This window comes from Lucilia cuprina, chromosome 4, assembly GCF_022045245.1.
Source record: "Lucilia cuprina isolate Lc7/37 chromosome 4, ASM2204524v1, whole genome shotgun sequence".
NCBI lineage: Eukaryota > Metazoa > Arthropoda > Insecta > Diptera > Calliphoridae > Lucilia > Lucilia cuprina.
In genome coordinates, this window is record NC_060952.1 from 5283275 (window position 1) to 5311182 (window position 27908).

Consider the following 27908-nt stretch of genomic DNA (forward strand, 5'->3'; position numbering starts at 1 on the left):
GTCGGCGGTAGCGAGTGGTTGTGCCTTTAATCTGCTAAATAAAAACAAATAAATGTCGTTGTCGTGCTGTTAAGTGTGTTGTTACAAAGCGTGTCGTGTAAAGTGTTGTTGTTTTGCAGTTTAAAAAACAAACAAAAAAAATAACAGAATTATAAAATATATAATTAATAATTATTTCAACAGAAAAAGCAAATTTACATTGCTGTTTAATTTCAGTTATTAAAAAAAAGTTTAAAAGAAAGTCCGTCACTTTTATAAATTTAGAATTAAATAAATAAAATGTGAGTGTATGAGTGTTTTTAAAAATTGTTTTTTTTTTATATCTAGTCTTTTTGTGCTGAATTAAAATTCTAAGAAATTTGCAAACAAAAAATCTTTTCCAGAAAAAAAAATTCTTTTTCGCAAATTTAAAACCAGTTTAAAAAGTTTGTTTTTAGTAAATATCCAAAGTGTATAATGATGATTAATAATTTCCATTTTACTTGGCTTTAGTTGAAAGTGTCTAAAGAACAAAAAAAATCTTTTTAAGCTCTTGTTCTTCCTATTGTTGTGGTAAAGCATCAGAGATGTGCTAAACTGCTAGATGTAACAATGAAAAATAGTACAGCAAAAAGTACTTTTTGGAATTTATTGTACCAAGTCACCTGAGTTTTAAAAAGCTTCAATTCGAAAACTTCTACTAAATGTTTACTAAAATCTGTTTAACCCTTTATTGATCGTTGCATGATACATGGCACCACACTGATGTCAACTTATTTCGATTCGAAAACTTCTACTAAATGTTTTTAACCCTTTTTCGATCGTTGCGTGATACATGCGATACACTGATATCAACTTATTTCTATTAAAACTGAAGTACAAGGAATCATTAAGACCAAATTTGTTTACTAAAATCTGTTTAACCCTTTATTGTTCGTTGCATAATGCATGGTACCACACTGATGTGAACTTATTTTGATTCGAAAACTTCTACTAAATGTTTACTAAAATGTTTTTAACCCTTTTTCAATCGTTACATAATACATGAGACCACACCGATGTTAACTAGTTTTTATCAAAACTGAAGTATATGGAATCATTAAAACCAAATATTTCCGACAATTCGACGTCCTGCAATGACTATATTTTCGTTAATCAAGACGAGATTGGAAGTTCAAACAAATAATTGGAACAATATGAAGTCTGAGCTTGATCTTCAAATTCAAAGATTGCAATCATTCTTAATTGACCCATTAGGCAATAATGTAATGAATAAACAAAACAAAATACTTGCGTTACCAGAATCTGGAACAGCAATTATAGAGAGATATTGTTAGCGATATTCTATTAACCTCTTCAATGTATTCAGAGCCACGATTCCACTTTCTTGAAACATTCGATTGCCATGAAAATTGAATCAGGGTTCCGGAAATCTGATATAACTAAATAAGAGTTGTATCCAGCAGAAGTTCTTACGTCAGAGAGAATTCCATACAATTGATACATGACACCGGAACCATCAATTTCAGAATTGGCAACTAAGGAACCGGTTCTTCTTTTCACAGAAAGCAACTATTAATAACAGTAGTAATAATAATGCAACATTTACTGTCTTTCGACACTAATAAATATAATCTTCCTATTCTTCTTCTACATTCAAAAATGTCATGAAACATATTCATAACTAATTATAGTGCTTGTCATCAAGGTCCTATTCTAAACTTGCGTTTAAGGTTAATAATGTAATGTTTGTAATATATATTTGGAAAGCGTTTGAAATGCAGTTTGTATCTCTCTCAGTATTGCAAGTCTCGGACTTTAGCAGGATGTACCGAAACTTCTTTCTTTGCCTCCTAGGTCTAAATGTTTAGATGTTTTTTCAATAATCCTATTTGGTTCTATATTCATTATGATTTTGACCAATTTATTGTATATCACCCGATCTAATCAGAGCTCTTGTTTAAGACCAATGCTCTATTTCCTAGGTATTTCAAATGTACTTTCTAATTTTTCTGGTTAACATTAGGGTTCTATAAATCGACTTTCGAATAATCGAACAATCGATTTTCTGTCGAAAAGTCGAAGTTATTCCAAAAAAGTCGATAACTCGACTATCTTCTGTGAAAAAAGTCGAAAAGTCGACTTTGTTAATAAAAGTCGAAAAGTCTGAAAGTTGAAAAAGGTCGATAAGTCGAAAAAAGTCGAATAAAGTCGAAGAATATCAAAAAAAAGTCGGAAAAAGTCGAATAGTCGAAAATTATAAAAACAAGTCAAAAATAGTCAAAAATTTTAAAAAAGTGAAAAAAGCCAAAAACTCGAATAAAGTCGGAAAATAGTCGAAAAAAGTCGAAAACAGTCAAAAAATAGAAGAAATCGAAAAGTCTACTATTTATAAAATACTTATAGTGTAAAAGTCGACTTTTAATTAAATGAAAAAGTAGAAAAATCGACTTTTCATAAAATGCAAAAAGTCGACTTTTAACTATAGTTGAACTTTTCGTTTCAACTACTCAAAACGCCATTGGATAAAATATTTCGATGGGTTTCACACGGTTATTACACGACTGTTCGAAAACATTTAGATCAACGTTGCTTCTGATCGTCAAGTTGCCTTAAGAAAAACAATATGTTTCGGTTTTCTGACTAAAATGGAATTCTGGACATTTAGTTCCTTAATTGAAGCGTGGATCGCCATCAAATAGACTGACAAACTATTTTGGTATAAAGTCCTCAAAGCAGGACAATCAGAGAGAAAAGGAATAGGCTGCTGGCCGGTTCCGGAATCCGGACTTTGTAAATTTTATTCTACATAGGTATTTACTTGTCTTAAATTGGTCGCCACAAAAAGTACTTTTATGCCCTGTTTTTATCCATTTATAAGTTTTGTCTTCTTTAATAAATCTTCTTCTGTCACACTTCTTTTGTGCTAATCATTCACTATTGTTATTATTTTTTCCTCTCTACTTCTGCAGTTGTACTCTAGAGAAGATTCTGTGTTTTTAACAATAAATCATATAGTAAACAAATAAAAGAAGCAACAAAAGAATATTCACGAAAAAAAGAGTTTTAAAAAAAAACAAAACCAAAATTGTTGGTAACCGAGTAAAAGAGTTAGAAGTGAGTACTATAAATATTCATGTTTGTGTAAGTGAGTGTTCAAAATCAACGTCAAAATTGTTGCGTAAAAATTTTAAACAATTTTGTTTTTCCTCAAATAAAAACAAACACGGAACCATACCACTGCTAGCCATTCGTATTTTTATCTGTCTATCGCTATTACGTTCTGTGGCCGACCCCAAGCCTCTAGTATTTGTGTTTTTTTAGATTTGTTTAAAATGTTTTTAACAATTTTAACCTTCGTTAGTATGTGTAAATGTTTGTAAATGATTTTATACATACTTCGAATGTTCAATTAAATGTTGTGGAAATACCATATTTCCTACCCTCCCCCCTTTGACCTCTCTCGCGGCATTCTCGCCCTATAATATTTTTTTTTTCGAATTTGTATTATTGTTGCCGTTTGTGTGTTTTCAAGTTATTACGTTTAATATTTTGTTGGTTGTGTTTCAGCTAAAATGATTCAATCGTATGACGACACAGGTTCTAATGTATTTTTATTTGGTTTGGTTGTTTTTGCATATTCAGAGTATTAAAAGAATGCAATCTTAAAGTGGAAGATCAAATAAATAATTGTGTAAATTGTTTAAGCAAAATTTCTTAAGAATGCCGAACTTTTTAAGAATATAAAGATTTTGGTTTTTAAGAGATAAATGATCCGTGAGATCAGAAAGAACCAATTGTAGTTTAAAACTTCCTTAAGAGAGAAAGAAACTTCACAATGTTGTGATCTATTCTTTGAAATAAACTGTCACTAAACGTCCCAATTCCTTAACTGGTGAGGTTTTAGAGGACCATTTAAACACCTTAAAAGGAAAGAAACGAACCCGTTACCAAATTTGTATAGTGACTTGTTTTGAAATAGTTTGGATTGGTAGGAATCAAGAGAGAAAAACAAACTGTCTCCAAATTTATATCACTTTGACACGGAATATCCAATTGCTAATTTAATAACAAAGATCTCGGAATTAAGCAAAACGAAACTAATGTTCCTTAGTAATTAGATTTTCGATCCAATCTGTCACTTTGACATGAAATATCCAATTGCTAATTTAATGACAAAAGTCTCGGAATTAAGCAAAACGAAACTGCTGTTCCTTAGTAATAAGATTTTCGATCCAATCTGTCACTTTGCTAATTTAATAACAAAGGTCTCGGAATTAGGCAAAACGAAACTGCTGTTCCTAAGTAATTAGATTTTCGATCCAAAACAAACCGATTTCCACAGATTGTTTATCAATGACCGAAAAGTCTTTCTGTTTAAAATGATTTTTCAATAAAGCAACTAACTAACTATAGTTTTTCATTAATTTTTAAATGTGTCCATTGATATCTCCCTTTTCATCAGTCACGTGACTAGTTCGTTTAAATCATTTAACCCTTATGGTTACTTACACTCCTTTCAACCTCTGCTAATGTTAAAGGTTTTATGATTTCTTTTACTCCCGATTTGTTTTCTATACATTCTAAAAGTTCGCCGTCTACATCGTTATTTTAATGGCAACAACGAAAACAACAATTTATCCATCCGTACATTACATTACACATTATACATTTATTTACATGACCATTACACGAGTGTGTATGAATGTAAAATGTATCAGTGTCAGTGCACCATTTCTTTATTTTATTGTTCTTTTTGTTGAGTGTTTGTTGTTGTTCTCATTTTTCCTTCTTTTCACTCTTCGATAGGTTTAATTCTTCACTTTGTTTATTTTGTCACATTATTTCATATTTGCACGATACGTAACAGGGTTGGAGAAATGAGAGTCTAAAGGAAATTAGAGCAGAAAAGACAAAACATTGACCTAGGGCACCCATATAGGGCACGAAGTTTGAAAAAAAAACCGTCAACAACATCCAACAGTTTGACAATTCCAAAAAAGTCAATCGTTACTCCAATGATTACAAAGAGGCAGTCAGAATATTAGTACAAATGAGTCAATGTTTGACAATGAACATTTTTGTTTGTTTTTTAAGAGTCTACTTTCTTGATTATTTGAAGATTGTAAAGTGACGACTGCCGCTGCTCTTGATTACAAAGCGCCGACTGTCTTAACTCTCGTTAACAAAGCACATTCGTGACAAAATACGAATTAAAAATTGCAATATATTGACCCTTTGACCAACTATTGGACATTTATTATATTGCAATAATACTGGATAATGCTATTCTAATTTTAAGCCCTATTCTACACAACACTGATTAGAACTGAGATTGACGTCCATAGACTATTGCAATTAGCACGAAAATGTCGCAAATTTTTAAAATGTCATTAAAGCCATGATTTTTGAATTTACAACCTGTGTGAACACTGTTTTTAGAATTAATGAAATTTGTCCATTGTTGTAACAGCTATTAAGAATTTTACTACCGCATTTTCCATCCCTGTTGCAAACTCTATATATATAATATTTGTTTGTTTTTACCGATTTATTTTTGGTGTTTTTCTACTTATTATAACGAGACGCCGTTTTTTCTTTTCAAATAAAGCAAAATAAAACAGCAACAACAAAAGGATTGAAAAGAGAGAGAGTTCATTCAATTTCCTGCTTTTCCTTTACTTTTATTTAATTTATTGCTAATTTATATATAATTTTTTTCTTTCATTATTATAAAGGTAAACGAAAAAGAATTTCGTCTACAAGAAATCGCGGCAAAACGTAGAGTTGACATTATTTGTTTACGACTCGATAGTAAAGCATAAAACAAATAAAGAACAAGCTAAATTTTATCGAACAATCAAAATTTTTATCATATTGTTTGGTTTTATTGTTACTATTCGAAAGGGAAACAGTGGGTTGATTAGTGAAAATTGTAGATTTTTTTTAATTTATTAAAATGTTTAAGAATTATATACTAGAAAGAAAACAAAAGTCGTATGATTTATATTTTTGTGTTTACACGTTAGTATAAAACAATAACAATTTAAGATGCAAACAGCTGTTTCACATTTTTTGTATGTGTTTACATAAAAATACATCCCTGATCTAATGCGTCTTGCTTGTTTTATAAATCATTGCAAAAAATGAAGAGAGCCATACGACTGTCAAATTTTTCATCCGTATTCTCTGTCAAAGTGTGTTGGTTTCATTACATATTGCGTTTATACGATATGTACTCTTCTACACAAAATTTTGACAGATTATATTACTTGTGTGTTCGTGTGAAGTCGACTTTAATAGGTTTGATCCATTGACTGTGTGAGATAGTATAATGTCAAGTGCCTTAGTATAAAATGAGAAGAACTTTTGGAAAGTGTATTGCTGACCGTCAGTTCAGTTCGATAAGGCCATCATCACAGGGTATACACACAAAACGATTTCAATGAGTTGATAACGAGTTGATAACTCGAAGTTGCAATATTGCTGGCGAACTACTAGTTGGCTTTGATGACCCGGCTTGCGATGATGAAGTAAGATGTGGTACAGATAGCATTGTCTTTGGCATGCCTCTATCGAGATCAAGCAGTACGATACCACATACCCTTTGATTGAAGTACTACACTTATACGTTTATGCCGACCAGGATTTACAACTTCTATTCGACCTTCTAACAATTGGAGTAATAAAATCATTCATGATTATAAAGAAATCCCATGTCGGTAGATTACGTCTTGGACTTTAAAATCTGTGGAGTTAACGAAGATACACAGTTGTCTCTCGTTGATTTCTGATAGAGTACTATTTATTTTTACCAAAACTGTACCCCGAAGGCAATAACAGAGAGTAAGCTATTACGCATTTTCGAAGTCCATACAAGTCTCCTTACTATGCTTTATGATTAGTGTACACAGACAAACAATCCCTTGTCAATAGTAATAAGCTTACGTTTGTTATCATTTAGACAACGGATGTGTATAAAATATAGATTTCGATAACGAGTGTTATTGTACATACGTATGTAGATACTTTGACAACGTATGTTATTGAAAAATTATAAACACTTTGGTGTCAATTTGGTATCAGTCATGTATATTTCTTTTTTCCCTTTGTGTAGGAGTTGACACAACGATACGACGGTTAAAACTGTAAGCCATTCATTATGCCTTGATCTTAGCCAAACACTTTCTGCGATCTTGGCGATCACAAGTATATAAATTTAGGTTTTATTTAAATCCTATCGCTTTAGGGACTAGCTCCACTTTTTAATTACGCATTCTCTTTCTATAAATATTTTTTTTATCTGTAGATTAACTTTCTTCAATATTGGATCTAAGTGTACTGAGACAAAATTAATCTTTAATTTTATAAAATTACTAAACGTGCCACTGTATTTGACTGAGTTAATAGATGTTAATTTAATTTATCCTAATTTTATTTTTGGAGAGCAAAAATAAAAACTCAGTGAAGTGTATCGAAAAAAATGTGATTTTTTTCGAACAAATGTCATGTGTCTTTTATTTATTACTTGGAAATTTAATGTAATAAATTCCAAATTAATTTAATTATACAAAACTTTAGCACGCAAAATGTTACAAATAATTGTTTAAATAAAAAGTATATATATTTTTAAAATATTTAAAGGGATTGACTTAAGGATAGTATATAATTTAAAATATATTAAATTAAAAATATTTAATAACCCTGAACATTTTAAATTAGTTTAAGTTAATATATGTTTTTTTTAAGGTATGTTCACATCTATGAAATATTTGGCCTAAAAGCTATTCTTTTTCATAAAAGTTTTTGGCTCGTACATACTTTTTTGTAATTAAAAAGCTATATTACAAGATTTGTAAAGTTCAAGTCGATTTTGTAGCAGTCACGTAATTTTTAACAAATATTTGTTAAGTGTGACTCTAGCTTTAGTAATTTGGGAATATAATTTTAATGAAATGTTTCCCTTAAGTATAGAATTTTTGAACTTGCTGCATTAAAATCGTTTGCTTATTTTAATTATATTTAGAGGCACAGTAGATCACAGACACATGTTGCAAGATGCATTCACTGCATGCTACAATGAATTTTTATACAGTTGACTAATTTTATATAAAAAAAAAATTTTTTTGTTTACAACGTAAAAACAACACAAAAGTCAATGTATGAATGAACTTATTTGTTAAGTTGCCAGTTCTTTTAGTTTTTTTTTTTTTTTGATATTTAGTGTGAAATAATTTTAATTTCATGTTATCAAAACATTAGCATATAAGACCGTTTGTTTTGATTTGTTTTTATTTTATTTCATGTATTTATATAAAAAGTGACGTCATAATTAAAATACAAAAAATTAGTCATAAATATGTCAATGACCTTGTGGGTTTATTATTTTTTTATAATTTTTTACTCTCTTTTATTTATAAGAAAAAATAAAACTAAACTAAAATAACCATTCAATATTTATATATTGCCCTCAATAGTTTTACTCTTGTGTTTTGATATTTACAGACTGTAATGATATAATGGACTTGCACATACCAGTGGCAAATCAGAGCTGGAAATGTCTGCTTACTTTACATTCATACTTGTTTTTATCTATAATATTTTGCAGAAATTATTATAGATTACATTTGTTTAAATCTCTGCTCTCTACAACAAAAACATATGTAATTCCTTAAACAAATAATAATACTTGGCACTCACATGAGGGCAAATACATGCATGCATACATACATATACTTACTAACTGATACGTTCCCATTATTATCAGTGTATTAAATATTGAAAATGAAATTATGAAACTGTTTTACAAGTAGCACTTGTACATTGTACAAGTACATCTATTCGTATTATTTACAAAATATTTGAAACTGTTCAAAAGGGACCCTGTCATAAAATGTAGCGCCTGCAGACCTATTAGAGATAAATGATTTTTATAACCAAATAATATAAAAGCATTTGTTTTTCTCTCTACAAACAATTACAACAAATGTCAGCTTAATTACAGTAGTTGTTACCGTACATTAATGCTTTGAGGAGAAAAAAATTACAATTCTCAATTGCTGGGTATTAGTTTTTACTATTTTTCTAAGTATTTGATCTTGACAATTGATATATAAACTAAATTTATTAAGTTTTTTTAATAAAAGCTATAAAAAGTGTTGCAATTTTTATTCTTAATAATCTTTGTTTTTTTTTCTTATTCTTCTTTGTAGCGTTACAATTCGCGTGAGGTAGAAAATGTTTTAATTACTTTTAATAATTGAAGAAATGAAAACAAAAAAAAATGTATAAAAACAGAATGATTGAAAAGTAAACTGTTAGTGGAATAATTTACAATTGTTAGTGGAAGGTATTTCAGGAAAATTAGGTGAAATTAGTTTTAGATTGAGCTTGGAACAAATTTTGTTTAAATATTTAATCGTAGCGGTCTCGATAACGTAGACTTAATGTAATATGGAATTAATGAAAATAAACCTTTTTGTGAAATAGTTAGTTAAACTAACACGATCAATCTTATATAGATCATAATTAGCAGCTTTTGAGGTTAAGGCAATTAAAAACGATCATACTATTACTTTATTTTTATACCCACCGTCAAAAAAGATGCGCGTGTAATGATTTTATCATTTAGTTTGTAATATATTGAAATATTGGTTATAGACCCATAAAAGTATATAAATCGGTCTACGTTTTCGCATAGCCCCCATACAAGAGGCTCCTCCTCGGAAAAAGTTTTAACAGTCATAACTTATTTAAAAATACAAGTATAACGATGAAATTCTTTATAAACAAGTTCTATGAAAACTTAAATCTCTTTACGAGGTTCGGTCCATAATCCTCTATATAAGTTCCCCTACAGAAAATAACTTTAACGTTCATTACAGGTTCAGAAATACATGTACAGCAATGTAAAGCGATATAAACAAGTTTTGTATGAACATTTTATTAATAACTTTTGTAAGAATCGGTCTACAATTGACCCTACATCCCCTATACGGAGGTCGTGTGTTTTGAAAAAGGGACACAGCAGCCCGAGGAGTATCTCTTCGGATTATCTATTTTTTATCGAATGACTGAATTAGCCCTCATAACTAATATTTTTGTAAAGAATTTTTTGATTTATTATACCGAACATTCTCCAATGACTAGGGGACAGAATATGCAGTATAATACATAGACGGATCCAATATAAAACTGGAACAAGTATTTGAAGTATGATATTTCAAAAGAATGAGGTTCCTCATTAAGGCTATACTAGCTCTAAGAAAAAATTCTATAATGTTATTTTCCAATTTTTTTAATTTTAGTTTCATTTTAGTCTCTACTATCTCTATCGATTTAAAAAAATAAACCAAGTAAACTATAATTAATCTTGTAGGGTAAACTTGATGATAAACAATATTTTCGATGACTGTTTATTTGTTTGTTCTATTTTCGTAGGAGTGTTTTTCACCTGTTGGATAGTTAACGCTATTTTAGGGTAAGGCAAGAGGTTAATAATCCTTATAATTAACGTATAATAACAATTAGCTTTATGCCTCTTGAAATTGATAAAACGTCTGGTAAATAATGATTGTTCGCGATAATAGACAGAGAAAGTTGTTTTTACATTGAAATAATAGATTTATCAAGGAAAGGTTTTAAATTTAAAAACTTATGTAAACTGTGTAGAAATGTCTGTGGCATCCGGTAGATGAGTGATTAGTGATCTACACCAGTAGACAGGAGATGATGGTTTCGATTAACAACTGAGGAGCGAACAACAGGACCTATTTAACTAACTAACTAACTAACTAACTAACTAACTAACTAACTAAAGAACTAAATCTATCTATCTATCTATCTATCTATCTATCTATCTATCTATCTATCTATCTTTCTTTCTATCTATCTATCTATCTATCTATCTATCTATCTATCTATCTATATATCTATCTATCTATCTGACTAAATAAATTAAGTTCTCTAAGCAAAGTTCTCAGATCAATAACACTCAATACACTTTAAAAAATAGTTACTTTGTGTCAACATTTAACCATCCAAATAACTCTATAAGCATTTCACTGGGAAATAAATATGTAATATACAGGAAAATAATAAAAACATTATTCGATAATTAAAAAAACATTCTTAAGTGATTGATTAACAAACAATACTCTACTTGCCTCTCATATAAAACAAAATTTATTGTTTTATTATCTTTAATTCATTCAGAATTTATAATCGAAATAAATTACTTTTGTTTTTTTTTTTTTGTTATTTACAATACAATTCATTAATTTTGCTCAACACTCTAGCAAATGAATTTTATTTATCTTGAATTGTACACTACAACAATGATTGTAATATGATTATTTACTTAAATTAATAATTATTTTAAAACAATATTTCTATTATTTTTATCTTTTCAGTGTAATTTTCAATTTGTCTTGATTCAAATCTCAACAGTAAGAAGAGGATGAAAAAATGTCTCTTTAAGTTACTAATGTAACGATGACGACGACCACAGTGCCAGATCAAAGATATTTTTGTACAAATACAAATACAAATTCGATTTCAAATTCAAACAGACTTTAACAATTAGTACTAGAGAATAGATATTTGTACTTATTGTCTAAACATCATTTGTGATAAATTAAAAGTGTTATATACATATAAGTAAATAAATTTATATACGTAGTTATATATAGTATATTTAAATAATAATATTATTATTTATAAAGAACAAAAGTGTCAGTATTTTTTTAAAACAACAAAATGACAGTTACATATACAGGAGAAGTAGCGACGTGTCGTGGCTTTGGCTGTTTTTTAAAATTATTACTCAGGTGAGTTGCAAATGACAATGACTTGAAACATTTGTTTGTATTTACATATGTATATAGTAGAATATAATTGAGAATGATCTTACATATGTATATCTAATTACGAGTGCAAAGTTTTATTTTGTGTATTTTTGTTATACATAAACATTTTAAATTGAAATGTCAATACTTATTGCAATTAATTTAAAACGGGAAATCCATTTTGTTTGATATTTTTTACATTTTTTATTTATGTACACCACAATTAACGAAGTATTTAAAAACTTCGGCATCGTGTTTTAAGCTTTTAAAATTAATCATTCAATTAAATCTGAGCAATGTTGACTGAATAATAAAATATTAGCTGTATTTGATATTTTAATATAAAAAATACCTTATGAATACCCTTATGAATTTATACAAAAGATCACTTACAAAATCACCCCCGGGGCATGTTTCCTTGATAAAAAACCCTCATTGCAATACCCTCATTACGAATACCTCTAGTCTGCTGGGACATTTCACGCTAGACTTTGGAATGATTTGACATAGGATGTAACCACACAAACTACACAATCTGGTACTACTGGTGGCCAGTTGCTTACAGGAGTATGTATTGTCTGGTCAGTTGGCTTAGGATCCACGTAAAGGCTGTAATTTAAACCTAAAATACTGATGCACGGTAATGTCTATAATTCAGGATAAGTTCGGCGGATAAGTTAAGGGTTATATAGTTGAAACGAAAAGTCGACTTTTCAACTTTTTGCATTTAGGTAAAAGTCGACTCTTCGACTTTTACATTTAGTTAAAAGTCGACTTTTCAACTTTTTGCATTTTATGCAAAGTTGATTTTTCGACTTTTTTCGGTTAGTTAAAAGTCGACATTTAGTATTTTGTAAATAGTCGACTTTTCGACTATTTTCGACTTTTTGACTTTTTTCGACTATTTTTTGACTTTTCCGGCTTTTTGACTTTTTCCAACTTTTTCGGACTTTTCAAGTATTTTTGAAACTTGTAGACGATTTTCGACTTTTTCCAACTTTTTTTTCGATTTTCAACTATTTTCGACTGTTTGACTTTTTTTGTCTTTTTAGACTTTTTTCGACTTCTTCCGACTTTTTAACTATTTATGACCTTTTTTCCACTTTTCGACTTTTTCCGACTATTTTCGACTTTTTTCCGAAAATTTTCGACTTTTATTTCCAAAGTAGACTTCGACTTTTTTCGGAAAAAAGTCGATTTATAGAACTCTAATGAGAAGGTGTTAATTGTATATGATACTGAATGAATACAGAAGGCCTTGCCAAGTCTTAAATGTGTCGGATAAATGAGAAGTGCGCTGAGTTAAATGAATTGGATGAAAGGTATCATACTCAAGTGTCACCATTGAATTTTCCTTCCTTGCCCAGGTGTGTTCAAAGTAAAATGTTGTACATATCCGATCTACCACAGTGAGTCCCTGTGAGTGAGAACAAAGTCTAGGCTTATTTGATGGATTCGTACATAGGGCCACTGGTTACGTCCCTAGGTGCTGTTGCGGACTCAACAGGGGCCAACTTATCTGCTTGATTGTAAACGAAAGTGATGTTTTTGAATATCGGAAGTTAAGCAAGCAAGCAAGTGTTTGAGCAACTTAAATTGCCTCAGGCATTTAAGAATCACAATGGGGCGGGCGATGGTCAGAAGCTCATCCAGTGGTTGAAAAAGGACACGGTGAAATTGACCATTCCCCGTTTTCAGTACCCCGATCAGAGTCTGTCTTGATTTTAACATGTCTTAATTATGAGTTAGTTATTTAGTTAGTTAGTTAGTTAGTTAGTTAGTTAGTTAGTTAGTTAGTTAGTTAGTTAGTTAGTTAGTTAGTTAGTTAGTTAGTTACTTAGTTACTTACTTAGTTACTTAGTTATTTCGAACTATTTCTTTCCTTCCCTATTTTCAAATTTTCTTAATAATGCTGAATACCAACAGATAAAGTATTAAATTAACAATTACTTTTGTTGCCAATGTTAGGCGTCTACATGACTGTTAATGGTCTACTGTTTGCAAATATTGCGTCTTAAAATAAATGTAGTAATTTATACATATATACATTGAAATACTTTTTTTTTTGTTCTAAGAGATTGGTGGCATTCAAAGATCGGTTAATTTAAAGCTGTTAGTCATTGTCGATACAATTGTGTTATTAATTTTTTCAATAACAACTATTTATTTATGAACTCTATTCTTTTAGATATACATATGTACTTTTTCCTCACAGAAAAATCATGGAGTTAGTTCATTTATAATTATAAAACATTTTTATAAAATCTGATTATTTTAAAAATTTTGTTTTAACAAGTTTTTCTGTGACTTTAATAGAGTTATCGGAATTTCACATAGAAAATATTATAAAGAACGTAAATTTTAAACCCATTCATAATTTTAAAAAAATACAATAATTTTCGGGTTAATTTTTTTTAAACAATGACTTCATACTAAATTCTTTGCAGCTATTAAGTGTTTATGATAAATCCGTAACAAAAAACTTTTACCGGCAATATAATCAAAGTTTACCTACTTATCGCTCAATGCATTTTTTTCGTATAATTTTTCACAACGTGTTAATTATTTTTTATTTGATTGTGATTTTAAAATGATAAAAAAAGAATGAAATTATGTCATTTCTGTTAAATATACATATGTATACTATAGTTTAAGTACATATAAATATATGAGTCCAATAACTACAATCTCAGCAGTTTTTTATTTGTTTAATTATTTTATTTGTTGGCTTAAGTTCTTGGTTTTTATTACGAGTATTTTTCTTACGTAGCAAAAAAAAATAAAAAATTTTCTAATTTATTTATATAATGAATTTTGTTTTTCTCTTGTTATTTACTTTAAAAATTAACAGTAAAATTAGAATAAAATGAAATTAGAATATGTTTACCATGAGAAAATCTTTAGAGTATTTTTAATCTTGAGAAAATATAGTTTTAAGGGTTATTTTTCTCAGGATCAATGATAAATGAAAACTATAGGTGTTAATTGGGTTTTTTTTATTTGTTAATCAACATTTAAATATTAAATTAAAAACAGAATTTAAAACGGAAAAACTTCATTAAAAATACTTACTTATCTTGATCTATAGAATAGATTTAATCAAAACATGCTTGTGCTAAAAATATTTTGTTTTGGAAATAAAATGATATTGCTATCTAAGAAAATAAAATTTCAAACTAATATTGAGAATTTCTGACAGCTTTAACAGACACTATCTCTTCAAGGTTTGTTTTAATATAATATATATTAATAACTTTTTGAAACGTTTCAAAATACAGATAAACTCTATGGACTTAATCTAAAAGTACCTTAACTATCTGTTTTCCACTTGAATATTAGGCTTTAGTGTATCACGTGATTTATTTTTTTTTCGCAATTGTTTAAACAAATACTAAGTAAAACTTATAAACAAATAGTAACAAATCAGTAGGGTTTTTGTTAATGACACACTTCAGTTGTATTATTAATATTTACTTTGAATATTATTTTTTTTATTTATTAGACAAGTATGTCTAATAATAATGTCATAGAAATGACACAATATACTTTGAAATTAGTACATCTGTATGGAAAATATTATTATTTTCGCAAGAATTATATTTGTAAATATATACATAATACATATGTATGTATATACCAACTAACAATTGTCGTGATATTGTCATAATCATAAAAGGCTTTATCAAAAAAAAAAATATATATATATATATAATTTTGGAATTTTTATTAAAACCATATTATTTTTGTATTAAAGTGGAAAGTTTTGATTAGCAAATAATTCATTTAGTTAACAACTGTAGTAATAGAGATATTAACTTATTTGTTTTTCTTAGCTGCCGTCTGTTTGTAAAATTAATTCTAAAACATTAGGGTGCTATCAAATTAAGATTTTGTATATTATACACTTAAAATAATCCAATGCTTAACTTCAGAAATGCTTTAGGAATTAAGTCGTAACTAAATTTTTCGTTATATTTACGCAACTTTTCATGCATAATATGAAATACTATTTGATAAACATTTTTGGCGAAAACTTGATTATTTATTGAAAATAGTTGTTTAGTGTAACACAGGATTTTTAGTAAAATATGTTGTACGTTTTGAAAATATGCCTGGCCGTTCATATGATACACTACAGTAGTGAATATTATGTAAAAAAGCTTTTAAGCTTTTAAGTTGTTTTTTGCCCTAATTCCTACTTGTGTTTTTTGATTTCTAAATCATTTTCTGAAAGGCCTAATCATTAAGAATGGGTACAAAACTAAGTTTGTGCTAGAACATTTAACGTCATTATGGATTTAAAAACCCTATTTGGAGGTAAGGCAGTAATAAACCGATTTTAACAAATTTAACCAAAAGAAACGTTTGTGTCAAGTTTCATCAAATTATCTTGAAAATTTCGACCTGTAGTTTGATTAAAAGGTTTATTTGGATAGCTTAATCGATTCAAAAAATTATTCTAATTCAATTCATTACATACACCAGCAAATATCCCCACTAAAGTGACCCAGCAAAAATAAAACGAAGTACTTCTAAAAGAATAACACTTATCACCACTTCAAAAGTAGCACTCAATGAATTTGTTTAACTTCTGTGGATGTGGTGTTTATTGACTTCCAAAGAAGCAAAAATAATCCAATTTTGTTTAAAATTGAAGATATATTTTTTTTACTTGTTGTTCTTTGGATTTGTAGTGAAAACCCGGATTTTAGTGAAAATGTTTAATGAAAAACATTTTTTTTTTTTTTTTGAAAAATTCTATTTTTAGTGGAAAATCTAATTTTTAAAGAAAAGCTATTGGAACTGGTATATAATGTGTCTGGAATATAATTTTGTTAAAAATTTCTTTATTCTTAAAGATCTTTATAAAAATTTTGCTTCAATTATTTCCTTTTATAGATTACTTTTGAAAACTTCAATAAAAAAAAGACCTAGGAGCTAAAACTTCTGCCATTTTGTCTATTGACTAGTTTATTGATTAATCGATTAACTAATCCATTAGTTAATCCAGCCGATTAGTAAGCCTTTAGTTAGTTTTAAAGAAGGATGTATATACATCAAATCCAAAGAAATACAACTTGGGCTCTATCGGCCCTGTTGTGCGCTTAGGTGAGAATCGAACCCACCACCTCTGACCTAACAGACTAGAACAATAACCACTAATCTACCGGAGGCCACTAGTTAGTGTTTAAGACTAGTCTATGAATATCTAGTCTTTGCACCTTTTTTAAGTCTATGAATCTGTCTACTGATAAGTCAAAGTAACAGACTATTGACTAGGATGATCTATTGACTCCTGTCGACAGGTCTAGCTTTAATCTATTGAATTCTTATTAATAGTAATTAACTGATCTATGAGCTAGTATTAAATACTTGTTCGACTAGTCTAAGGACAATTCTACAGACTAGTCTTTGGTCCATTAGTCTAAAGATTATTTTGCTTATAAGTTCAAAGACAATTTATCAATCACAAAAGTTTAAAAGATACAAAGATTTTTCACATTGATTTATGATAATAAAATTTCTTTGAGTTACTGCCAAAATAATCATAAAAATCAAATCAATATTGGTATTAAGCACATCAACAATTATACATATTTAAAAATATTATAAAAACAATTAACATAAACGTCAGCAGACCATGAACAACACCTCTAACCAAATCACAAACTAAAGATCTTAAATAATAATGATGTCATATCTAAATTATGCACAAACAAGTTTAAATTATAAAAGAAATAAAAACAAATTAAAAAAATATATATTCATTTCTTTCACTGTAATAAAACTTTAAACAGAGAAAATTTTTAACAATAAATTAAAGGAGGAATAATAAGTACTACATACTATTCTTTGGAGAAAAAAACATGATAATAAACTTTTTTACTTTGACATACTAATATGTATTTCTCTGGTTCCCTTATCTCCTGAGTATGAAATCATTTTTGTATTCTCATTCTTTAAGTCTGTTGCTCAAACAAAGTATCAATTTTACTTGACATTGTTGTTGGATAACAAAAAGTAAATTGTATATTTATAATGTCTATGGATTGTTTATTATTGTTATTACTATTGCTTTTATTTGTTTGCAGACCCAATGACGGCGACAAATCATCATCATCATACAAAGTCCGTCAGTCATATATACATATAATCAAAATTAAAAAAAAAAAATTGAAATACATAAAATGTGTATGATGATGATAAAGCTCAAGGAGTTTCTCTTTATGAATATACTTCATACATATATATGTTTATCAATGAATTTTATATAATAGTTGTTTGTATTGGTTTGTGTTAGTTTGGGAGTGTGAATGTGGGTGCCATGTGACAATCAATGGGTTGAGAGGGTTGAGAGAATGAGTGTAAACAAAGAGTTAATTAAACAACAATAAAATAGTCAGACCAGCATATGCTTGATGCATGTTTACAGGGTGACAAGTGTTGGATATGATTTATATTGTCAGGCCTTATAATCTAGTTATTGTTGATAATATACATGTGTATGTATGTGGGTGTTAAAGTGTCGACAACACTTTTATTAATCCAATCAAAAGTTGTTATTATCTGTTGAAATCTGCCAATTTGCTAGACTCTATTTGGTAATGTTAGAATCAAGAAGATATTATGTAATCTAAACATAGACTAACCCACAAAATTAACTATGCCAATTCTAGTCAACCGAATACTTTATAAATCGTCTATAGATCAGATCAATTATAGTTAATAAACTGCGCCAATGATCATATAGACTAGTCCATTGACTAGTTCAAAGACTAGTTAATAAAGTCATCAATGGACTAAAATTTTGACTACTTTAGTTTATAGACTAGTTCTAGACTAGTACTTTCTAATCCAATCCATAGACAAGTCAAAAAGCTAGTCAGCTTTTAATTCCCACGATCAGTGCAAAATAACCCACAATTTGTTGATAGCAGTCTCATCACAGATCACGCAAGAACCGAAATATTTTAAAAATATCTCTCATCACCAATCCATGGACAAGTCCAATGGCTAGTCAGTATATCATACATTACTCAACAGACTACATATTACACGAATCGTGAATTGGTCAGTTCCAACACAAGTCGGTAGACTATATGGATCATATTAATCCATAGACTAATCCTTGGACCAGTCAATAGATAAACTAGTCGATAGACCAAAGGCACGACCTAAATACTCCGTCATGCTAGAATCCTTTGGAAGCATAAACTTCATTCCTTTATTAACTCTAATCTTCACCGATAAATCATTATCAGATTGATTTTTAAGCTAGAATGGTTTGAAATCACTCGTTATATCTATTAATACTTACGATCAGTGCCAAAATACCCACAATTTGTTGACAGCAGTCTTATCACAAAACAACATTTGATCATCACGCAAAAACCGAAATATTTTAAAAATATCTCTCTTCACCAATCCATAGACAAGTCCAAAAGCTAGTCAGCAAATCATACATTACTGAACAGACTACATTTTAGACGAATTGTGAATTGCATAGTTCCTACACTAGCCTATAGACTAATCAATATACGGGTGTATAGACTAAAATATAGATCACATTTGTCAATAGCCTAATGCTTGGATCAGTCAATACACAAACTAAACCAAAGGCACGACCTAAATACTCCGTAATGCTAGAAACATTTGGTAGCATTTATTTACTCCAATCTTCCCCGATAAATCATTATCAGATTGATTTTTAAACTAAAAAGGTTTCAAATCTCTCATTATATATATTTATGACCACGATCAGTAACGATCTGTACCAAAATACCCACAATTTATTGATAGCAGTCTTATCACATTTGATCATTTCGCAAAAATCGTAATATTTTAATAATGTCCTTCAAAAGAATACAACGATTTGAGCAAGGCTTAGAATCTTTCAATATCTATAGTCCTGTAAACAATTTTTCAACTAAAATTCCCATAATTTGCTAGAAAACTAACACAACAATATATTCTCTCTCTATTTCTAGATGGCGCGGTAGTATTTATAAGCTGGTATGGCTGGACTTATTAGCTTTTCTACTCCTTTACTATTTTCTTAATATTATGTATCGGTTTGTACTCAACGAGGATCAAAAAGTGTAAGTATTATTATCAACACATAAAACCAACAACAATCCACCAATCCGCAAACCAAATCATTTATTCTAAACCCTTTCAGGCAATTTGAGGCTGTGGTACAATACTGCTATAATTATAGTGATCTCATACCTCTATCCTTTGTTTTGGGTTTCTATGTATCCATTGTGATGACCAGATGGTGGGGTCAATACACCAGTATACCTTGGCCCGATCCCATAGCAGTGTTTGTCAGTGCAAATGTACATGGTCAAGACGAAAGAGGTCGTGTAATGCGACGTACGATAATGCGTTATGTTTGCCTTTGCCTGACCATGGTAATGACCAACATATCACCGCGTGTTAAGAAAAGGTTTCCCAATCTTAGTAACTTTGTAGAGGCCGGTTTGTTAAATGAAAATGAAAAAGAAATTATAGAAAGTATGAATAAAGGATTTCCACGTCATTCAAAGCATTGGCTGCCAATAGTATGGGCCACTAGTATTATAACTAGAGCACGTAAAGAGGGTCGCATACGTGATGATTTTGCTGTCAAGACTATAATTGATGAATTAAATAAGTTTAGAGGACAATGTGGTCTTTTAATATCGTACGATACCATCAGTGTGCCTTTAGTATACACTCAGGTGGTAACTTTAGCTGTGTATTCATTTTTCTTGTGTTCTGTTATGGGCCAACAATGGACCATGGGCAAAACTGTGGCCAATAGTAGTCATGAAAATAAAATTGATTTATATTTTCCAGTCTTTACAACGTTACAATTTTTCTTTTACATGGGATGGCTTAAAGTGGCTGAATCTTTAATAAATCCCTTTGGAGAAGATGATGATGATTTTGAGGTGAGCAAGGGAAAAAGTTTCTTTAATTTAAATAATAAAATTACAATTTTTTGTAATTTCTAAACAAAAGGTCAATTGGATGGTGGATCGTAACTTACAAGTCTCTTACTTGATTGTGGACGAAATGCATCATGAACATCCGGAACTTATCAAAGATCAATATTGGGATGAAGTATTCCCCAATGAACTACCCTATACCATAGCCTCGGAACGTTTCCGCGAAGAACATCCCGAACCCTCAACAGCTAAAATTGAAGTGTCCAAGAATGCTGCAATGCCAACCGTTATGTCTAGTGTTCGCATTGATGATATGGTTGGTACTATTCCCGAATCTAAACCAAACACTCCAAATGTGCAGGCAGTTAGCTATAAATTCCCCGATAACATAGAAGAGGAGGTTAGAATCAAAAATGGTCCTTCAAAATTAGCAAGACTATTAAGTGTCTGTTATGCTTAACAAAAAAGAAAAAAAATAAACTCAGTATAATTAATTTAAACAAATTTGTTTTCCCTTAACACCCCCTGATTTTCCTTCTTTAAAAAAAGGTGATTGGTTTGATATTGGCACTTTATTCATTCAACAATAATTGTCTAATATTTTACATGTAATACATTTTTTTCCTCAAATCTCAAATATAAAACCTATTAAATAAATGTTATTAGTTTTAAGACGGTATAATTAATTATTTCAAAATTTACTAATGATTTCTAACTTATAATTATTAATAATGTGATTAACAACAAATTCTTTTTGGAAAATAAGAGTTTTGGGCTCTTAATTTTTTAATTGGAAAACATCAACTCTACTAAATATCTACTAACCATTGATTCTAATTGTTTCTTCTGTAACCGATATAAGATTATATTTTATTATAAGAATAATGCTTTGAAGACTTCACGCAGCTTGATAAAAAACTGGCACGTTGTAACTACCTACTTCTAAAAACAAAAACATATGCATCTGCACTGCACAATTGTAACTACCTTATTATCTATATAATCTTCTATTATATTATATACTTTTACTTATATATGTATTTCTAAACATTTCTTGTAGCGGTAATTCAAAATTATATTTTATTCTTGGGATTTGTATGTTTTTCAAATTTCAGTTTGAGAAATACGGAATGTAAGCAATTTTTGTAAATCATTTGAATCATTTGTTATGAACTAAATCCGATAAATTTAAGACTCAACCTCTTCTTAAGTATATATCACTTCTAACGCATAATATCAATAATATTTGACTCGTATTTTTCACTCGTTTAATTCAAAACTTCGGTTGCTTAGTTCTTTTACTCTTCCAGTTTCGGTGGATTGTTCGACCAAAGAAACGCCACTGCGATGGGTTGTTCAACCTCTAATCAATGAATGACCTTTAAATTGTCACTTATACGTGGATCACACTTGGAAACTTTTTTTGGGAAACTTTTGATTTTTGTGTGTGAGAGAAAGAAATATCAACCATCTCTTTCTCTTACACACAAAATCAAAAGTTTCTCAACAAAAGTTTCCCAGTGTGAACGAGATTTGCACCAAAGTTGATTGGAAGAGAAATAAGCCAAAGTTTGGCTATAGGCACGCATTGAAGACGAGCTCCCAATTTTGGAGTCCGATCAAAGTTCAAGCGTCAGTTCAGTTACACCAATGCGGTGGCATGTCATAATGTCCACGAACGTTGTGACACACCAAAAAGTATCAAAGTGGAAGTTATGACAATTCCTAAAAGTGTGATAATGTCCATGGACATTATGTATTGGAGAATTTCTCCAAAATTTGGTGCATGTTGTATTTTGGATTCCTTTTAAAAAATATTCTAAAGATTCGAGTTCGAATACCGGCTTCGCTAAACTTTTTTATAAATGGACTCTTTTAAATTCATGGACATTATGTCATTTTACTCATAGACATTGTGACATGAAAGTCGTAGTGATTTACGTGAATACCTGGCGTGTAGCCTTATCTCACGGCGGTACTTTTTCAACCATAGGGTGAATACAATGCTTCGACCAGCGCCCCCTTGCCCAACCGCGGCAGAAAGAACAAGAGTACAAATTCAAAGACATGCTTTTGGACATTTCTTCACCCTTTATCAGGATCGGCATTCGATTGCAGTGCAACTCCACACCGAACCTACGTTTTACCCCCGATTTGGGTTTAAACCACAGCTACCGAAGGACCTCACCAACAACCAGACTGGAAACAATGTTCCAGGGGCGCAGAATCCCGTGATTCCAGATTATATATTCCGGTCGGTCTTTGTAGTCGAAACTACTCCAGTGGGGTCCCAGAAGACCCGGGACTACCCCATACAACACACTCATACAACCCACACACACAATTCGTCAGTCAACCGTCCAAACTACCCACCGAATACACGTTGTCTAACTAACCACACGGCTATTTCGTCTTCTTTTGAAGACCTCCTTCGCAAAAACCGCTAACCTACCACGAGAAACCTCATCAGACAAAACACTACCAAAATCAAAAACCAAATCCGACCTGTCACCCCAAAACCTTCCAGATCACGAATATTATCATAGACATTGTGACACTTTTGAAACTGTCATTAAGTCCATGGATACTGTGACTCAATTATGTCACACATGCCACCTAAATTTCTGTCAAAGGACTTTAGACCGAAATGTTTTGAGAATAATAAAATAATCTTAATTTTTTGAGAGTAGATTCATTATTCATGAAAACCAAATAAGCAACATGCATGTTACCCTTCATTATAAACTAATAATCTTACTAAATTTTTTAAATAAAACCAAATAATTTTGAATTGCCGCTGCTGCTTTTACTTTAACAAAAACCATACAACTTTATAACTATAAAAAATCTAATATATTTCATTTTCAACTTTCAACCCACATTCACTTCCACAGGCTGATGATGCCAGTGGCATACATTTTACAGCCGGTAATGGCAAAACGAGACAAGGCTCATCACCAAGTTTAGTGAGTCTTAGTGGTACTTTGTCTCGTGTCAATACCGTAGCCTCAGCGCTTAAACGTTTCCTCAATCGAGAGGATAGTCGCCCCGGATCCTTAACACCCAATGATGAAAATCCCAAATATCGTTTTCCCGGCAGTGCTAGCTCTAATAGTTTAGCTCCACCTGCCGGCTCAAAACCAGTTGGCAGCATGCGCATCACCGATCAAGTCATCGAAGAAGTTGATGAACAAACTACCATCACTTCACAGCGTGCTAACGATAATCGCCCCAATGTTCGAGATATTTTTGCACAAAACTCTGGTTCATCGGCGAGCTTAAATAAACACCAGCAACAATATCCTACAGATCCCATGGATATACCTATGAAAAATAATAAACTATATATGCGTACACAGTCAACTGTTGAGCCTAGTCTGTTTCCTGCCGGCGGGGTAGAAGCACTACTGAGTACATCTGCCCCATCGAACGGAAGTCCGACCATGGCCCGCACTGTACCTAGTTCACCTACCAGGGAAAGCACAAAATCTCTATACGATCGGGACAATAAAGAACGTGGCAGCCGTGAAACAGGTAAGTTTCAGCTTTCTGCTGAACAAAACAAAACAAAAACATAATGTGTGTCACAGGAAATTAATATTTTCTAAATCACCACTAATAGAACGTACAGATGCTCCGCCCCAATTCAGGTGGTTCTTATCAACTGGTAAAGTTTAAAAAAAACAAACAAATTTTTCCCTTTTTGTTTTCGTTTTCTATATTGTTTGGTTGTTTTACGTTTGAATTGTTTTTTGTTTGTTATTTTAGTTTGTCCGTTTGTTATTTGGCATGTTATGATTTGTATGTTATATGATCTTTCTTAAGAAGAATTTCGTTTTAAAATTCTAGTTACATAAGTGTAGTATTAAGAATTTAGTTAATGTAGTATGTAATTATTAAAAGTTTTTATAATATTTAATACTGGTTATAAATATAAAGTAAGTTTTTTATTTAAATTAGCTTTTACTAACCGATATAGCTTAAACTATGAAAATCCTACGAAATGATCGCTTATTATATATATAGAGATGAACAAATGCAAATGTACTTTGTTTCGGAAAAAGTTAGATTTGATTATGATCTAATGTCTATATCTGGGTATGTCCTTCGGTAGGTTAGTTTTCTTCTAGTCTGGTATACTTAAGGCCCGATAGAGGCTTCTTCGGATTTTATGTTTATACACATCCCTTGTCAAGTATATACATACGTACGACAACACTATGTAATGACAACGCAACGTTTTCAACATTGCTACAATTAGTTGTCGCAATCTAATTGTGATACATTAGGGTTCTATAAATCGACATTCAAATAATCTTTTTGTCGAAAAAAGTCGAAAAGTCGAAGTTGACTATTTTGTTCCTAAAAAGTCGATAACTCGACTATCGTCTGCGAAAAAAGTCGAAGTTGAATATTTTGTTCCAAAAAAGTCGATAACTCGACTATCGTCTGCGCAAAAAGTCGAAAATTCATAAAAAATCAAAAATTTAAAAAAAGTGGAAAAAAATCAAAAACTCTAAAATAGTCGGAAAAACTCGAAAAAAGCCGAAAAGTCGATATGTCGAAATAGTCGAAAAGTCAGAAAATACTTAAAATCGAAACAAATGATTAATTGTCAGTATTGTTCTATAAATCGACTTTCGAACAATCGACTTTTTTCGAAAAAAATCGAAAAGTCGATGTCAGTGAAAAAAGTCGAAAAGTCAACTTTGGAAATAAAAGTCGAAAAAAACGGAAAGTCGAAAATAGTCGAAAAAGTCAAAAATAGTTAAAAAGTCGGAAAAGGTCGAAAATAATCGGAAAAAGTCGAAAATTCGAAAATAGTCAGAAAAAGTCAAAAATAGTTAAAAAGTCAGAAAAGGTTGAAAATAGTTCAAAAGTCAAAACTTATCGAAAAAAGTCGGAAATAGTCGAAAAAAGACAAAAATAGTCAAACAGTCGAAAATAGTTGAAAATCGAAAATAGTCAAAAAGTCGGAAAAAGTCAAAAATAGTCGGAAAAAGTCAAAAATAGTCGAAAAAAGTCGAAAATAGTCAAAAAGTCGAAAATAGTCGGAAAATCGACTTTGCATAAAATGCAAAAAGTTGAAAAGTCGACTTTTAACTAAATGCAAAAAATCGACTTTTACCTATAGAACCCTAATTGTCAGCTTTATCTTTAAGATACAAAATAATCAGACATTCAGAAAATGGGGGTGAAAAATATTAAAAACTAGAGACCTTTTGAACGTATTTATTATTTGTTTAATATCGTTATCGTTGGATAATGTAAAACATATTTTGGTATTTGTTGTGGTTTAATGTTCTTTTGCTGTTTGGGATATTTTGTAAATACATTCTGCTTGACTCTATCTTACATTTCAAAATTCATTATATTGTTAAACTTGTCCTTTTCACGCAATTACATTTTTGCTCATTATCTACCAATCGATGCATTGCTTAAAAGCTCTTTGGTACCATGATGCTGGTGTTACGTTTCCAATACCCAGGTAAATGCAAACAGAGTGATGTTGAAATTGTTTTTATTTTCATACGGATCTGGAATCTGTCTTTTGTTATTTTTTCGTTGAAATCGGATTTTTCGAGTTCAGATCTCTAGGGAATATTAGACTTTTAGTGAAAGCTCAGTTTATTGGGGGAAAGCAGATTTTTAGAGAAAAAATCAGTAATTTTGTGAAAAACTTAATTTTTAGTAAAAAAATTATTTGTTCTAGTGACGACGTAAGACTTACAACTAGATCTCAGAATTCGTGTTACATCAAAAATAATATCTAAAAGTTAAGGAATATATAGAAAAGAAAGTCTTTTTTGATGTCGTTCAAGCACTATATTAAAAAAATGCACAAAATCTGTATGATCCAAAAAAAGTATTCTTTTGACTTTAAAATTAAATCCCTTTTTTGGTTTTTAGAAAAAATTATTTCCAAAGTATTTATTTGTGTTTATAAAGAAATTCGAAAATATTTAAACTTTCTATAACAATTTAAACTTTGAGTATAAAATGTAAACTTTAAACTTTATTTAACTCTCCTCTGTATGTATTATCAACTGTTGCATTATTTAACTACTACTCGAACTAATTAGAGCTATTGTTTTGAAACTTATTAACACCCCTAATAGATCTATTTTAATATAATTTTTGTTCTTTTCTCTTTTCCCCACTCCTATGCATAGTGGAAGATATGGAAATGCGCTCAACACATGATCTAATAGCGGCCGCCAATGCCGATGTTGAAACAGATGATTTTGAAAAACTTAAAGCCGAACGTGAAAAGGAACGATTGGAAAGACAAAAGCAAAAATTTGCTCGACAAATAAGTACGGCACCGGGTGGTGAAAAAGTACCCACCACAATAGTACCTATGGTGGCAGCTGCAATTATAGCAAATCCTGCAGTAAGCACTGCAGATGCCCAAAATGCTACACAGGCTGTAGGCACTACCGGCTCAACACTACCGACAACGAGTTCAAATGCAGATTTACTTTCAATAACCGAGCCAGTAACACATTCTACGCAGAAATGGAATGAAGGCGGTTTAAATGAATGATTAACACAGTAAAATTAGTATAAAAAACAACAAATAATAGAACTAATAGTAAATACTGTAGGGTACTAATCATAATGATAATGTACTGCCTTTCTGTATTATTAGACTTTAAATCAAACACAGTACACAATTATTATAACATTTTGTACATAAAATAACAGAAATTCGTAACGAATGCTTTACACATGTTTTTTTTAACCAATAGAATTGGATTTTTTACTTGTATTCGTCGCCTAGTTAATAAAAGACAATTAATTAATCTATTTAATTTTGGGTTTTAAGCTTTACATTTTTGCAAGTAATTTAACTTAAAAAAATAATTAGAACAAACAGAATAATAACTATAAGTATGTAGGTTACATATGTAATGTATATTTATTAATAATTTGGTGCTTTATTAAAAGACAAACAATAAATAAAAACAAATAATATTATTAAATATGAATAATAATTGTAAGATGCTCACAAAAAAAATATTTAATTGCTGCATAACAAGTTTTGTTTCTCAATTTATAAGAAAGAAAAAAAAGTCAGAAAAAATATTAAAACTATTTTTGAAAATTTGATATTTTTTTACATTATTTATAAGTACAATTAACTAAT

The 27908-nt window shown here is 30.1% G+C and overlaps 1 protein-coding gene across 4 annotated transcripts; it reads left to right on the top strand.

Annotated features, from left to right (window-relative positions):
- Positions 1-27812, top strand: LOC111684424 (bestrophin-2). Of its 4 annotated transcripts, none has more exons than XM_023446595.2 (8): positions 1-281; positions 11391-11807; positions 19814-19924; positions 20005-20761; positions 20832-21158; positions 23653-24292; positions 24381-24425; positions 26932-27812. In XM_023446595.2, exons 2-8 carry the CDS (start codon positions 11737-11739, stop codon positions 27303-27305), a joined length of 2325 nt encoding a protein of 774 aa, XP_023302363.2. In that variant the 5' UTR covers positions 1-281; positions 11391-11736; the 3' UTR covers positions 27306-27812. The 4 variants fall into 4 exon arrangements, with proteins under 4 accessions (XP_023302363.2, XP_023302365.2, XP_023302364.2 ...); XM_023446597.2 differs by having other exon boundaries at positions 20832-21074; XM_023446596.2 differs by lacking the exon at positions 24381-24425.
- Positions 27813-27908: the final 96 nt, after the last annotated feature.

Excerpts from the sequence above, each read along its gene's own strand:
- LOC111684424 (XM_023446595.2), top strand. The coding sequence starts at position 11,737 with ATGACAGTTACATATACAGGAGAAGTAGCGACGTGTCGTGGCTTTGGC. Across the intron at positions 11,808-19,813 it reads TTTTTAAAATTATTACTCAG|ATGGCGCGGTAGTATTTATA; the intron begins GTGAGTTGCAAA and ends CTCTATTTCTAG. Across the intron at positions 24,293-24,380 it reads ACGTGGCAGCCGTGAAACAG|AACGTACAGATGCTCCGCCC; the intron begins GTAAGTTTCAGC and ends CACCACTAATAG.